At 41.3% G+C, this 15,343-nt stretch overlaps 1 protein-coding gene across 4 annotated transcripts in view; it reads right to left on the minus strand.

The window, feature by feature from the left end:
* Positions 1–15,343, minus strand: part of LOC147030014 (bile acid receptor-like) — a 90,720-nt gene that overhangs the window by 48,656 nt on the left and 26,721 nt on the right. For 3 of the 4 annotated variants that reach the window (XM_085873653.1, XM_085873652.1, XM_085873650.1), the window contains exons 1-2: positions 10,599–10,729; positions 7,415–7,544 (exon numbers count right to left, since the gene is read on the minus strand). In XM_085873653.1, the coding sequence (XP_085729779.1) occupies positions 7,415–7,496 (82 nt within the window). In that variant the 5' untranslated portion in view covers positions 7,497–7,544; positions 10,599–10,729. Of the gene's footprint in view, positions 1–7,414; positions 7,545–10,598; positions 10,730–15,343 lie in introns of those variants that run through there. The other variant, XM_085873651.1, reaches the window with a different exon arrangement.

Consider the following 15,343-nt stretch of genomic DNA (forward strand, 5'->3'; position numbering starts at 1 on the left):
TGGTACATATACGGTGATGAACATTGTGGTAAAGTTTCATCGAAATCATATGTGAGTTTCAGAGAAGAGGTTGAAAGTATTTGTGGATGGACGGACAGACGGACGGACCAGTCATTCCACAAGCTTCCCAGAACTACGTTCTCGGTGAGCTAAAAATTATAGGATCTGGATCTTCACCAAAATCTCATAATTTTGTCCTTGGCACACGTCCAGCTTGTCCCACCAAATTTCGTCCAAATCCATCCACAACTTTTTGAGATATCCTGTTCACAGACAAACAAACTGGCAAGGGTGAAAACATAACCTCTGCACACCTTTAGTGGTGGAGGTAACTAGAACGGCACCCAGTAGAGCCATAGCTACATCTGCTCGGCTGAACAGTTCATGTTTTGTATCCCACTGATAGGTCAGATCTGAAACCGGACCTGAACCAAAATCGAATCGGCTTGTTCGTCACCGAATCAACTCATCCACCTAGTTTTGTCATAACTCGTCCTCAACTTTTTGAAATATCATGCGATACAGTATATCGTTTTTGGCCCCATCTCTCTATGGTGAAGAATCACTTGGGAAATTAAAAATAAAATTCTCGTATCTAGATTCGGATTCGGATCTTCACCAAAATCGAATTGATTCGTCCGTGTCACACACCCAACCTGTCCGCCACATTTTTGGCGATATCCTGCTCACAGAAAGACAAATAAACAGGCAAACAGACAAACAGGCAGGATTGAAAACACAACCTCCACCACCAAAATGAACTCTACGCTTTGTCTATTTTTTTCAATACCCTTGCTGTCAAGGTGCCCCGTAGTTGCCTTGCTGGCTTCCTGGGTGATCGCTTTTTCTTTCTGGCAATGGACGTGAAGTCCAAGATAGGCCAATTAATGTAAACTTGCGCAAACCCACATGACCATAGCACACTGCTTACCAAATGTGCATGGTGTTCCATAGTACTCAGGCCAATATAGAAGACTCTGTCATTATTATATGCACCATATGCTTCATATGTCATGCCATTCATTCCATGAGTGCTGCAAAACTCCTCCGAAAATCTGAAAATATTATTTTTTTCACTTTGCCTTTGCTAACCCACAGAGTTAAGAAGAAAAAAAAATCAAACAAAGTTAAATATTCTTACCCATCATCCCTTATCATACACTCCCTGCTTATGCAAAAGCATATCAAACTGCTCTGTTTGTCTGTCTGTCATCCATTAACTGTACTATTGGGAAACCTCCCATTGAGGTATTCAAAAATTAACAGATAAATAAAAAGCCTGCTTCTGTCTCTCCTTTTTCCACTTTCATTTTTCCTACCTCTGTCCGACTCATGACCAACATCAACAACCATGAGCCCCAATGAGCTTGTATGCATTTTAGCCAAAATCCGGTGGTGGAAACATTTCGGGACCAAATTTATGAAACATGTCCATGAGATGAATTTGTAGAAGAATAAATGCTGTATGTAGAAACATCTAAAAGGACATGAAGAAGTGAACTTTGTTTAATAGATACTGTACATATAATATGACCTAATAATGTAATGTCTTTGTTATTTAATAGTCAAACTGACAATTCATCGCAAGATTGATGCAGTCATTCATTTCTCACTGAAAATCTGCCCATTGGGAGTCTCAGAAACATCTGCAAAATTGACTTTACAATCTCACTTATCGGTAAAGGTGCATGGTATTCCAGGTATACCATGCCGGTTTATTGCGGTTTGCATTTTCAACAATAGGTATTCCAGCACCGTTGTAACCTATTTTTTATGACATACTTTGTGACATACAGCATTCTTTGAGTTTATGAATGATTTGGTTCAAAATTGGCAAGTGGAAACTAACGGGTGATTAACAATAAATAAATAAATAAATAAATAAAAATTCACACCCATGTCCCAAAGAAGCGGTTCAGTTTGGCATTTTTAATATGAATAGGCAAAGCCGAGAGACGAATGAAACCCTTTAGAATTACCTTTTGGAACCCTTTATAATTACTCCTTGGAACCCATTTGAAATACCCTTTAGAACCCTTTCGAAATACCCTTTAGAATTACACTTTCAAACCCTTTATGACCGTTTAGAATTACCCATAAGAATTACTCTTTATAAAAAGGTGAATTCTAAAGGGTAATTATAATGGGTTCTAAAGGGTTATAAAGGGTAATTCTAAAGGGTAATTATAATGGGTTCTAAATGGTTATAAAGGATTATAAAGGGTAATTATAATGGGTTCTAAAGGGTTATAAAGGGTAATTCTAATAGGTTTGAAACATTTAGTGTATATTTTTATACAGTGTATACAGTGTATACAGTGTATAAAAATATACAGTGTATATTTTTAAGCAGTGGGGCCACTTCAATATTTGCCTGTCTTTCCTTCCATCCACCCATCCGTCTTTCAAAAATGAAGAAAAAGAACCTTTCTTACCCACCATGTTTAATTCTCAAAGCAAATATATTGTAATTCTAGAGGGTTATAAAGGGTAATTCCAAAGGGTTGCAAGCCTTTAGAACCCACTATAATTACCCTTTGGAATTACCCTTTATAACCCTTTAGAACCCATTATAATTACCGTTTAGAATTGCCCTTTATAATCCTTTAGAACCCATTATAATTACTCTTTATAACCCTTTAGAACCCATTATAATTACCCTTTAGAATTACCCTTTATAACCCTTTAGAAACCATTATAATTAACCTTGAGAACCCATTATAATTACCCTTTGGAATTACCCTTTATAACCAATTATAATTACCCTTTAGAATTACCTTTTATACAAAAGGTTATTCTAAAGGGTAATTATAATTGGTTATAAACGGTTATAAAAGGTAATTACAAAGGGTAATTATAATGGGTTTTAAAGGGTTGCAACCCTTTATAACCCTCTAGAACAGCGTTTCTCAACCTTTTTACCCTTGTGGAAACCTTGAAATAGTTTTCATGTCTCAGGGAACCCCTGCATAAAAATTATTAAATACCATTATTAATATCTAGCTCTTTTATATTTTTATCGTAGTTCACGTAGTAAATATAATATATTTTTTCGGATACCTGGTTTAAGGAAAAAATGACCCCCTTTTTGTCAAATTTATTGGCAATGAAAAAAAAAAAAAACATACTGCTCATTTATGAGACCTCACACCGAGGTTTTAATTCACAAAAAAAAATACATTTTTAAATTAAAAAAAAAACACCTCATGTAACTTGATCAACAAAACTTAAACAAATAAAGCTGAAGTAACAACGGTAAACAGAAGAACTAACCTTGAGAGAGAGAGAGACTTCATGCTAGGAAGCACAGAGAAGATAGATGGACACCGTGCATGCGTCCCGTACTTGAGTCGGTCACTCAATGATACACGAATCCGCCGCGTACAGGACGTCCACTAACCAGTGAGGGCGGTTTCACACTGGCACCATATAGACATCGTTAAATACATTCCCTATGGTTGTTATAATTGTAAATAATATAAGAGGTTGAAGCCTCTATTATAATAACCAAGGAGTTTCCAACAATATGCCATATGTGTATAGTAAAATTACGAATATTAAATCAAACAAAAACTACTCAAAAATACATTAGCCTATTTATTACTGTTTCTCGTGGAACCCCTAGCGACCTCTTGCGGAACCCTACGGTTCCGGGGAACCCCGATTGAGAAAGACTGCTCTAGAATTACACTATATTTGCTTTGAGAATTAAACATGGTGGGTTAGAAAGGTTCTTTTTCTTCATTTTTGAACGACGGATGGGGTGGATGGAAGGAAAGACGGGCAAATATTGAAGTGGCCTCACTGCTTAAAAATATACACTGTATGTTTGAAACTACGCTACCTATGCATGATTGTGCTTCTTTTTACTTGCAATATCGAAGCTTTTTCAAGTATATTGGTTAGTCGATTTTGTTATTCTGTCTGTGTCTGTCTGTTTGTTGCCTGCAGGTCACAATTTTAAACCGATCTTCACGAAACTTCACCACAAGGTAGAGTTTGTCATAATAAAGAAGCCTATTGTTTTTGAGGTCAAAAGGTCAAAAGGTCAACATTGGCTAAAGGTCAACAACTTAAGTGGGATTCTAAAGTCTTCAATTTTTATCTGATTGACTTGAAATTTGAAGAGGATTTATATTTCAAGTCATTGAATTCAACCAGCCAATTACTTTTGAGGTCAACAATGACCAAAAGGTCAGCATAGACTGAAAGTCAACAACTAAGGTAGTTTTCTAAAATCCTCAATTTTCATCCGATGGACTTGAAATGTGAATAGGATCTATATTTCAGGTTACTGAATTCAACCAGCCAATTATTTTTGAGGGCTACATTGACCAAAAGGTCAACATAGGCCCAAGGTCAACAATTAAGGTGGTATTTCTAAAATTCTCAATTTTCAACCCATTGACTTGAAATTTGCAGAGAATTTGCACATCAGGTCACTAAATTCAGCCACCAACTATTTTTGAGGTCAACTTAGGCCCAAGGTCAACAACTAAGGTGGTATTTCTAAAATCCTCAAATTTCATCTGTTTGACTTGAAATTTGAAGAGAATATATATTTCATGTCAACAAATTCAACTGGCTAATTATTTTTGAGTTCAACAATGACCAAAAGGTCAACCAACATAGGCTGAAAATCAACAACTCAGGTGGTGTTTCAAAAATCCTCAATTTTCATCCAATGAACTTGAAATTTGAATAGGATTGATATTTCAGGTCACTGAATTCAACCACCAATTGTTTGAGAGGTCCACATCGGCCAAAAGGTCAAATATCTAAAATTGTTAATTTTCATCCGGTTGACTTGAAATTTGAAGAGTAGTTGCATATTTGGTCATTGTATTCAACCACCAATTATTTTTGAGGTCAAATATGTTTTATGGATTTTGCAAGTATCGTACTCTGTACGACGACTTCTTCTTATTCTGTTTGTCTGTTTATCGCCTGCAAGTCACAATTCTAAACTGATCTTCACATGGTAGAGTTTATCATAAGGAAGAAGCCTATTGTTTGAGGTCAAAAGGTCAACAACTAAAGTGGTGTTTCTAAAATCCTCAACTTCCATCCGAATGACTTGAAATTTGAAGAGGATTTATAGTTCAGGTTAATGAATTAAACCAACCAATTATTATTGAGGTCAACATTGAACAAAAGGCCAACATAGACCCAAGGTCAACAACTAAGGTGGTATTTCTAAAATCCTCAATTTTCATCCAATTAACTTGAAATTTGAAGAAGATTTGCAGATCAGGTCACTGAATTCAACCACCAATTCTTTTTGAGGTCAACCGAGACCAAAAGGCCGAAATTCAAAAATTGTCAATTTTCATCCCATTGACTTGAAATTTGAAGAGGAGTTGCATATTTGGTCATTGAATTCAACCACCAATTATTTTGAGGTCAAATATGTTTTTATGGGTTTTGCAGGTGTCATGCCTTGCATGACGTCTTCTTCTTGTGTTTTTTGTTGTTGTTGTTACAGGATCTTGGCTCGTAGTGGAACGTGCGCATTCAAGTACAAACGCGTGCATGCTCACACACACGCACGCACGCACAACTGTTGGAGACAAACAAGCCAATGAGCTTGGGAGAAATGCCTTCACTTCCCGAGGAACTCTGTGTACCAGCGACGTCACATCAATGGACTCACCTCTCTCACCGCACTCAGCGCACTCAGCAAGGTATTTCCAAAGGAGGAATTTCCTCCTCCTCATGGGGATTGTCCATGGTCTTATCCTTTTGAATGATGAATGTCAAGCAAGGAATCAGCAAGTACCCTCTTAAAGTCTTTGGTATGACTTGGAAGGGGTTTGAACTCCCGACCTCCCAGACTCAGTGTCCCTCTAACCATTACACCATCGAGTCTGGGAAGTGTTGCTGGAAAGGGTCATCATATACCCAACACAACGCCTATTACCAATGGCAACAGGCAAGATGGCAGACAATTATGAAGTGGAAAAAAAATGTGACGAAAGGACTGACATGTGGAGTAGTTTGGATTAAAGAAACACAACAACAATTACAAAATTTAAGAGCACATTGTAGTTTGCTGCCATTGTAATGCCTTTGTCAAATATGCAGGAGTGACAACAAATTTGACTCACAACCATCGACATCATTCAAATTGAGCTCTTACATTCACACTCTGTTTACAAAGCGGGAGACAAATGACGAGAAAAGCCGATGAGTCGACACACGTGGTCAAAGGTTTCACCTGTCAGCCTCCTATAGGAAGTGAGTTTACCTCTTCAGATAAATACCACGTAGTACACCGAAAACACAGGACCTGTTCATCATTTATTGTCACACCTGAAATTACTGGATAAAGGTGTACGAGAGTTCAAACAACAACCGTTAGTCAAAATTAACGATTGCAATATATCGTGGTACGAATCACAGTACAAGCTTCTGTATTGTAGCACTCTGCATTCCATAAAATTTGGTAATACTCATCTGCACTTATTAGGGAATTAAGCTCGCTGTGCTGTATGTCTGCAATGATGCATGGATGCAAAATAATCAATTGTACTTCTCACCGAAGTTGGCCTTTTGACAGGTAACCAGGTTATCCATTCACCTGGCTGGCAAAATTAATGGGACACATGTGTACGCAAGTGTAATGGGAAGTTGGAATCAAGCGCATCCAAATTCCGAGGGAAGGTAAAGAGATTAGTAGATTAATGTCATGGCTTGAAGTGAATTCAATTGGATGAGTCAAGAAGAAATATAATTAAATGAGGATAGAGACAAGGTGTGATGGGCCAAGCTGTCGCTTCGTAACACAAGGGACTTGAATAACAACTGAGCGAGCTTGAAACGGCCTTCTTGTACCGTATATACCTCCATTGCATTGCATAGTTAATGCATCAGTAGGCATGCAAACTAATTATTCACAGGTTGGAATATCCACAAAGAAATGCTCGGCTGTGAGGTGCGTGGGAAAAATGCATTGTGAAAAATGATTGTTTTTCAGAATAATTTTGAAGACATGGCCTGAGAGCTTACTTAAGAATAAGAAGAACATTGTATACACCATGCAATACGAGCAAAATTCCATTACATGTATAACAGAGATAAATAAACTACAAAACCAACCAAAAACAGTTGAATGTTTACTCCAAGCAATGTATTGTACGAGTGTGTTTATGGTCAATGTGTATGAAAATAAAATGCTTTTTGTCTCCTCTATCAGAAAGAGTGTGTATATCCAGGCAGTAGTCCATTGTTGGCAATCGAACAATTACTTCGACCATTTGATTGCCAAGTGGACAACTTATGGCATCGTTAAATGTCAAATCCACCTTCAGAGCACACCTGATGCTTTGGTAGAACTATATCACAAGCATCAATAACAACAGCAGCAGAAACAATGAGGATGATGATTTTTGTGAAATGCTCGATGCGATCTTACCACACATAGCAAATCCTCCGGATTCATTGAATCCACTTGTCAAAGTCAGTTGGCTCTTATTGGCGGGTGGCACGTCAGCCATTTCATGTCTTGCTGGTGTCACTTCCTGTCGTGCCAGTATGCACCAATTCTGTGAAGACATACATCAGTCATCGTTTGACGCAAGGTCAACCAAATGTCATTTTAAGCCGAATTCAAGGCACAATCTTATGTTGTGACATCAGAAAACATGTACAACTATGATGAACTATGTACAACTATGATTAAAAAAAAACTAGGAGAAGAAAACAAACTGGTCGTTTCAAAAATGACGGAAATGAATTCCACCGAGAGCATGAGAAAAGTAAACAAAATGTGGCAAACCCTCCAGGAAAAAAAGGCAAAGCAAAATAAGGACCCAAAATAACATATGAAGGAACAATGGATTTAAAGGCCTAAAACGAGTCACTTTATAGAGAAAATTCCTCGAGTGATCGTTAACGAAGAAAATAAAATCAGAAAACAACTCAAACAGCACTCGGTGGAGCGCATACCTCCGCCAGGTTGAGCAGTTTACATTTTGTATCCTACTGATAGGTCAGATCTGAAACCGGACCTGAACCAAAATCTAATCGGCTTGTTCTTGTCACTTACCCAACTCATCTACCAAGTTTTGTCATAATCCGTTCACAAATTTTTGAATTATCATGCTATATATCGTTTTTGGCCCGATCTCTCAATACCAGAATCGGATTTTCACTAAAATCAAATCAATTTGTCCTTGTGACACACCCAACCTGTCCACGAAGTTTTGTCCGAATTAATGCACAACGTTTTGAGAGATAGGTGCTCTATATCATTTTGGTCCGATCGCTCATTGGAGAAGAATCACTATTAAAAATTCGAGTATTCGGATCCGGATCTTCACCAAAATCGAACCAATTTGGCCTTATCACAGTATCACACACCCAACATGTCCACGAAGTTTCATCCGAATCTGTTCACAACGTTTTGAGATATCCTCCTCACCGATAAACAGACAGATAGGAAAGAAAACATAACCTCTGTCCACCTTTGGTGGTGGAGGTAATGAACAAACTGTAAAATCTTAAAAGTCCTGATCTGGAGGGAGGATCAAACTCCTGGCTAAAGCAATTCAATGATCTGCACAAACATGCTTGAGCGGATGCATGGTTCACCAACAATTCTACCTCCTAATCACAAAATTGAAAAGGAACATCTCAAAAATATAAACCATTTAACATGCCACCGACAAGATCCAAACTCCGATCATTAAAGAGGAGATGTACTCATGTAACCATTGAAATTGCTGGAAGCAGAACAAAAATGTATGCCGAGAAGCTACTGAAGAGGTTAGGATCATGACTCGCTCTACAAAGCAATCGCAGAAAATGATCAAAAAGATAAATAAAAAACATAGGGGCAATACCCCTGGGCGCTCAGCTGGTAGCGGCTGGACAAGATAACCAGGGAACCACTGGTAGGTGTGGATGATCCACAAAACATGTAACGGACAACGAAAATAACGATAGATTTTTTTTTTTTAATGCCGTGAACAAACTTTGATACATCATGGGTGATGAAGGTTGTAGTCAAGTTTCATCGAAATTGTGGGTGTGGTTTTGGAGAAGAAAGCAAATACATCTTTTAGAGGGACAATCCACAAGTAGAACCCCTAAGACCCCAACGTTTTAAAATCATGAACAAACTTTAGTACATCACAGGTGATGAAGGTGGTGGTCAAGTTTCATCGGAATTTTGAGTGTAGTTTCTGAATAGAAAGCAAATAAACAAGCCGGTAGGTGACATGGGTGGTCGCTAGACTAAGGCGAATTTGAAATATGTAGATAAGAGAACACATCAGATGGCATTTTTGCCGTTCGTTGTTCCATATAGGAACATGATGAGCAACTGTCCATTCATCATTTGTGTTCGATTCCCAAACCCTACGTTAGGGAATCCCAATGCAAACGTTGGGGTGAAAGCATATAGTAATATAATTGCATACCAGTCATACAGTTTTTGACGGATCGGGCTGAAATTTTTTGACAAAGAGGTTGATTATGGTGTGCATAAAAGCACGGAAGCCGGTTTTTGATTTTCGAATTTTTTTTCGGATTTTTTCAAAAATTTCAAAGTCCCGTTGCTTGGCAACGGTGGCGTCCATAGCAACGGTGCTCAAAAGCATACAACTAGATCCTGGTATGAACCTACCAGTCAAGTTTCATCAAAATCGGTTGACTCCTCTGGCCTCCAGAGCTGTCCATTACATACAAACAAACAGACGGACATACAGACAGACGGAAAACCTGAGAATACTGGTAGTCTAGCAACCACCCAATACCTCTTTTGGGGGGGGAACCCCCCCCCCCACATTGACCCTGATTTCTTCAAATGGTGTGAACAATTTTTGGTACATCATGGGTGATGAAGATCGTGGTCAAGTTTCATCGAAATTGTGTGTATAGTTTCAGAGAAGAGAGCAAATACCTCTTTAGAGGAGGGCAACCCTCTCATATACTCCCTCCATAACATGAACAAAAATTCGTACATACATGGTGATGAACGTAGTGGTAAAATTTCATCAAAATCGTATGCGTAGTTTCGGAGAAGAAGTTGAAAGTATTTGTGGATTGACGGATGGACGGACGGACGCACCATCCCATAAGCTCCCCGAAATCACCCCAGGCAAAAATACGACAGTTAGAACTCTAGTATTTGAGAGTTTCACTCTCATATACTATAGTTGGTAGTAGGTTCTACGGCAGTAGTCTTCAGAGAATTACTACAGGAAAGGAAGACTATTTTTGCCTGGGACGTTCCGGGTGGGCTAAAAAGAGGGACCAAACTGTCAACGGCCCACAAGAAGACTGCGTCCCACATCCATGCATCATGCATCATGCTTTGCATGCAATTCTATAACTTAAAGGCAAATCCAATTGACTTTATGTAAGACAATTCAACTTTGTATCACCCTTGAGAAGGAACAACTACAGTACAACATATATAAGGAACAATTCAAATCCCAGATGTGAAGATACGAGGCATTCTTCAAAGAGATGATCTTTCCCCTTTGCTATTCAGCTTATAGCTGTGGATCCCGTCACGAAAATGATCAACGGACAAGGACACGGGTGTAATGCAACAAACAAAGAAATAAATGCCAAGGAATAAACAAACTCACGCAGCAGCCCTCGTACACATCAGCCCCTTTTCACGCCAAATGATGAAAAACCGAAACATCGAACGCCGGTAAAACAATACCCTGACGATGATGAAGTGGAATTTGGACTTGGCAAATACGCCCAGCGCACATCGATTTTACATCGACTAAACAACAAAAACAAAGTGATAGAACATCAAAATTGGTTTCAGAACACAACAGTATACAAGAGATATAAAAACGTTGTATAGATATAAAGCCTGGTGTTGGCGCAGTGGTAAGGGCAGTGGTAAGGGCAGTGGCTTAGGACCCAAAAGGTCCTGAGTTCAAGCCCCGTTGGGACACTGATTAATATATATGTATATATATATATATATATATATATATATATATATATATATATATATATATATATATATATATATATATATACTAAGTCAAAAACGCCAGGGGGTTGACTCAGCCTGCCATCCTTCCGAGGTCGGCGAAATGAGCACCAGTTGTACTGGGCCCGGTGTATGCGCCGGTTAGAATAGGTGTACCATATCCCTGTGTGTCGTAAGAGGCGACCAGGGTTGCGTCAGGAAGGGCATCCGGCGTAAAAACCTATGCTAAATCATTATGCGGACAACAAAACGAATTTCCATACTGGATCGGTTGAAGCCCGGGTTACCAACGACCGCCACCGGTACCGGTGGTCAGCAGGGTACCAGTGGAAATTGTGCTACTGCTGGGCGAAGGAGGAGAAGGAGACGGGGAAGGCGAGTCCGGAGGCAGTGGAAGAGGGGGAAGGGTAGAAGTGTGGAGGTGAGAGTTGGAACTCTGAATGTTGGGACGATGACTGGCAAAGGGCGAGAGTTGGCTGATATGATGGAGAGAAGAAAGGTGGACATACTGTGTGTACAAGAGACCAAGTGGATGGGGAGTAAGGCGAGGAGCATTGGAGGTGGTTTCAAACTGTTCTACCATGGTGTGGATGGGAGGAGAAATGGTGTCGGGGTAATTCTGAAGGAAGATTATGTCAAGAGGGTATTGGAGGTGAGGAGAGTGTCTGACCGAGTGATGAGTGTGAAGTTGGAAATTGAAGGGGTGATGATGAATGGCATCAGTGCATATGCCCCACATATGGGGTGTGAGATGGAGTATAAAGAAGATTTCTGGAGTGAGTTAGATGAAGTGGTGGAGAGTGTATCCAAGGATGAAAGAGTGGTGATTGGAGCAGATTTCAATGGACATGTTGGGGAAGGGAATAAAGAGGATGAGGAGGTGATGGGTAGGTACGGTCTCAACAAGAGAAATGTGGAAGGGCAAATGGTGGTAGAGTTTGCAAAAAGAATGGAAATGGCAGTGGTAAACACGTATTTCAAGAAGAAGGAGGAACACAGGGTGACATACAAGAGTGGAGGAAAGTGCACACAGGTGGATTACATCTTAAGTAGGAGATGCAACCTGAAAGAGATTAATGACTGTAAGGTTGTGGCAGGGGAGAGTGTAGCTCGACAGCATCGATTGGTGGTCTGTAGGATGACTTTAGAGGTGAGGTTGAGGAAGAGAGTGAGGGCTGAACCAAGGACCAGATGGTGGAAGCTGAAGGAGGAAGACTGTTGCGTGAAATTTAGGGAGGAGGTGAGACAGGCGTTGGATGTGGAAGGGCAAATGGTGGTAGAGTTTGCAAAAAGAATGATGGGTAAAGATGGGTGGGATGATTTGGGCAACGACAGCAGAAGTTGTGAGGGAGATAGCTAGGAAGGTACTTGGTGTGACATCTGGACAGAGGAAGGAAAATAAGGAGACTTGGTGGTAGAATGAGGAAGTACAGGAAAGTATAAGGAAGAAGGGGTTGGCGAAAAAGAAGTGGGATAGTCAGAGAGATGAAGAAAGTAGGCAGGAGTTCAAGCAGTGGCGGCGAAAGGCAAAAAGAGAGGTGGCAAAGGCCAAGGAAAAGGCATATGACGAGCTGTATGAGAAGTTGGATACAAAAGAAGGGGAAAAGGATTTATACCGATTGGCAAGACAGAGGGACCGAGCTGGGAAGGATGTGCTGCAGGTTAGGGTGATAAAGGACGCAAATGGGAATGTGCTGACGAGCGAGGAGAGTGTGTTGAGAAGGTGGATGGAGTACTTTGAGGAGCTGATGAATGAAGAAAATGAGAGAGAGAGAAGGTTGGAAGAGGTGGAGATAGTGAATCTGGAAGTGGGGTGGATCAGTAAGGATGAAGTGAGGACTGCTATGAACAAGATGAAAAGTGGAAAGGCGGTTGGCCCAGATGGTATACCAGTGGAGGCATGGAAGTGCTTAGGAGAGATGGCAGTGGGGTTGTTAACCAGATTGTTTAATAAAGTCTTGGAAAGTGAGAGGATGCCGGAGGAGTGGAGATTAAGTGTACTGGTTCCGATTTTCAAGAATAAGGGTGATGTGCAGAGCTGTGGAAATTACAGAGGGATAAAGTTGTTAAGCCACACCATGAAGTTGTGGGAAAGAGTAGTGGAAGCTCGGTTGAGAGGAGACGTGACGATCTGTGAGCAGCAATATGGGTTTATGCCAGGAAAGAGCACCACTGATGCGATGTTTGCTTTGAGAATGTTGATGGAGAAGTATAGGGAAGGCCAGAAAGAGTTACATTGTGTGTTTGTGGATTTAGAGAAAGCTTATGATGGGGTGCCAAGAGAGGAGTTGTGGCATTGTATGAGGAAGTCGGGAGTGGTGGAGAAGTATGTGAGGATCGTGCAGGATATGTATGAGGACAGTGTGACAGTGGTGAGGTGTGCGGTAGGAATGACGGACCGGTTTAAGGTTAAAGTGGGATTGCACCAAGGATCGACTCTGAGCCCTTTCCTGTTTGCAATGGTGATGGACAGGTTGACGGATGACATCAGACTGGAGTCTCCATGGACTATGATGTTCGCGGATGACATCATGATCTGTAGGGAGAGTAGGGAGCAGGCTGAAGCGAGCCTTGAGAGGTGGAGGTACGCACTGGAGAGAAGGGGAATGATAGTCAGTCGGAGTAAGATGGAGTACATGTGCGTAAATGAGAGGGAGGGTGGTGATATGGTGCGGTTGCAAGGAGTTGAGGTGGGGAAGGTGGATGGGTTTAAATACTTGGGATCAACTGTCCAAAGTAACGGAGAGTGTGGGAGAGAAGTGAAGAAGAGAGTGCAGGCAGGATGGAGTGGGTGGAGAAGAGTTGCAGGAGTGATTTGTGACAGAAGGGTAGCTGCAAGAGTGAAGGGGAAAGTATATAAGACGGTAGTGAGACCAGCTATGTTGTATGGTTTGGAGGCGGTGGCGCTAACAAAAAGACAGGAAGCAGAGCTGGAGGTGGCAGAGTTAAAGATGCTGCGATTCTCGTTGGGAGTGACGAGGATGGACAGGATAAGGAATGAGTATATTAGAGGGACAGCACAGGTTGGACGGTTTGGAGACAAAGTGAGAGAGGCGAGATTGAGATGGTTTGGACATGTGCACAGGAGGGAAACGGAGTATGTCGGGAGAAGGATGTTGAAGATGGAGCCGCCAGGCAGGAGGAGAAGAGGAAGGCCAAAGAAGAGGTTCATGGATGCGGTGAGGGCGGACATGCGGGTGGTTGGAGTGTCAATGGAAGATGTGGAGGATAGAACGAAATGGAGACGTTTTTTTTTTTTTTTTTTTTTTTTTTTTTTTTTTTTTATACCTTGGTCGAGGCTCGTATGAGAGCTAACACACAACTCACAGCAAGGAGGCATGAGACAAGAGGGGCGGGAGTGGAAGGGACAAAACATTGGGGAACAGACACAGGTGAACTGTGGAAGGGAGAGGGATGGGGATGGGACGGGGAACATGGCGAGGGGAAGATGGACATTAAAGGGACTTTCAGGAAGGAAAGCAGGAGAATTGAAGGAAGTGGGCTTGGGTGGATTATCGGGGTAGAAAAGATCGAGGATTTGGATGGGGGAAGATAAGAGGTGGTGGTGAACAGCTGTTTTGAAAGCCTGAAGGGAAGAATGGGAAAGAATAGAGTGAGGAAGTTTATTCCAAAGGCGGGAAAAAGAGGAATGAAAGAGTGAAGATGAGCAGTGATTCGTGATTTTGGTAGTTTTACCAGAAGGGGTTGTTGGCGGACCTTGAGCGCCCTGTGGAAATGTGGTTGGGACAAATCGCAGAGAGAGCAGGGGGGCAAGGCTGGAGAGGAGTCGGTAGAAGACAGAAAGACCACCGACCAACCTGCGGTGATTGAGTGAGAGGCCCAAAGACTCAGCTTCATTGCGGGAGATGCCAATGATCTTAAAAGCCCTGGTTTCGACAGCGTGAAGTCGAGAAAGGTGGGAGGCAGGAGCACCAGCCCAGAGGGGAGAGCAGTACTCCATCAGGCTACGGACAAAAGCTTTGTAAGTGGTCAGGAGCTCAAGAGGGCCGAGGAAGGACTTTGCACGACGGAGGATTCCCAGTCGGCGACTGGCTTTTGAGGCAAGGTTGGAAATGTGACTTTCCCAGGAAAGGTCATGGCAGATAGTGAGACCCAGAAGCTTGAAAGAAAAGACTTCTTCCAGAGGATTGTTGAGAAAGTGGATGGGGGGGTTTTGTAAACCTTTGTAAAGGTTTTGTAAAGAAAGTGGATGGGGGGGTTGATCCGCTGTGGCGACCCCTTATGGGAGCAAGCCGAAAGAGGAAGAAGAAGAAGATACCCCAGGGGGGAAGGAGGCCACCAAATGTGCAACAAAGAAATTATCAAGGAAATTTAATTATTCACGGAGCTTGACTTATCATGAAAAACACACCTCTACCC

Source organism: Eptatretus burgeri, chromosome 3 (genome assembly GCF_056783735.1).
Source record: "Eptatretus burgeri isolate ZD-2024b chromosome 3, Ebu_testis_v1, whole genome shotgun sequence".
Taxonomy (NCBI): Eukaryota; Metazoa; Chordata; class Myxini; order Myxiniformes; family Myxinidae; genus Eptatretus; species Eptatretus burgeri.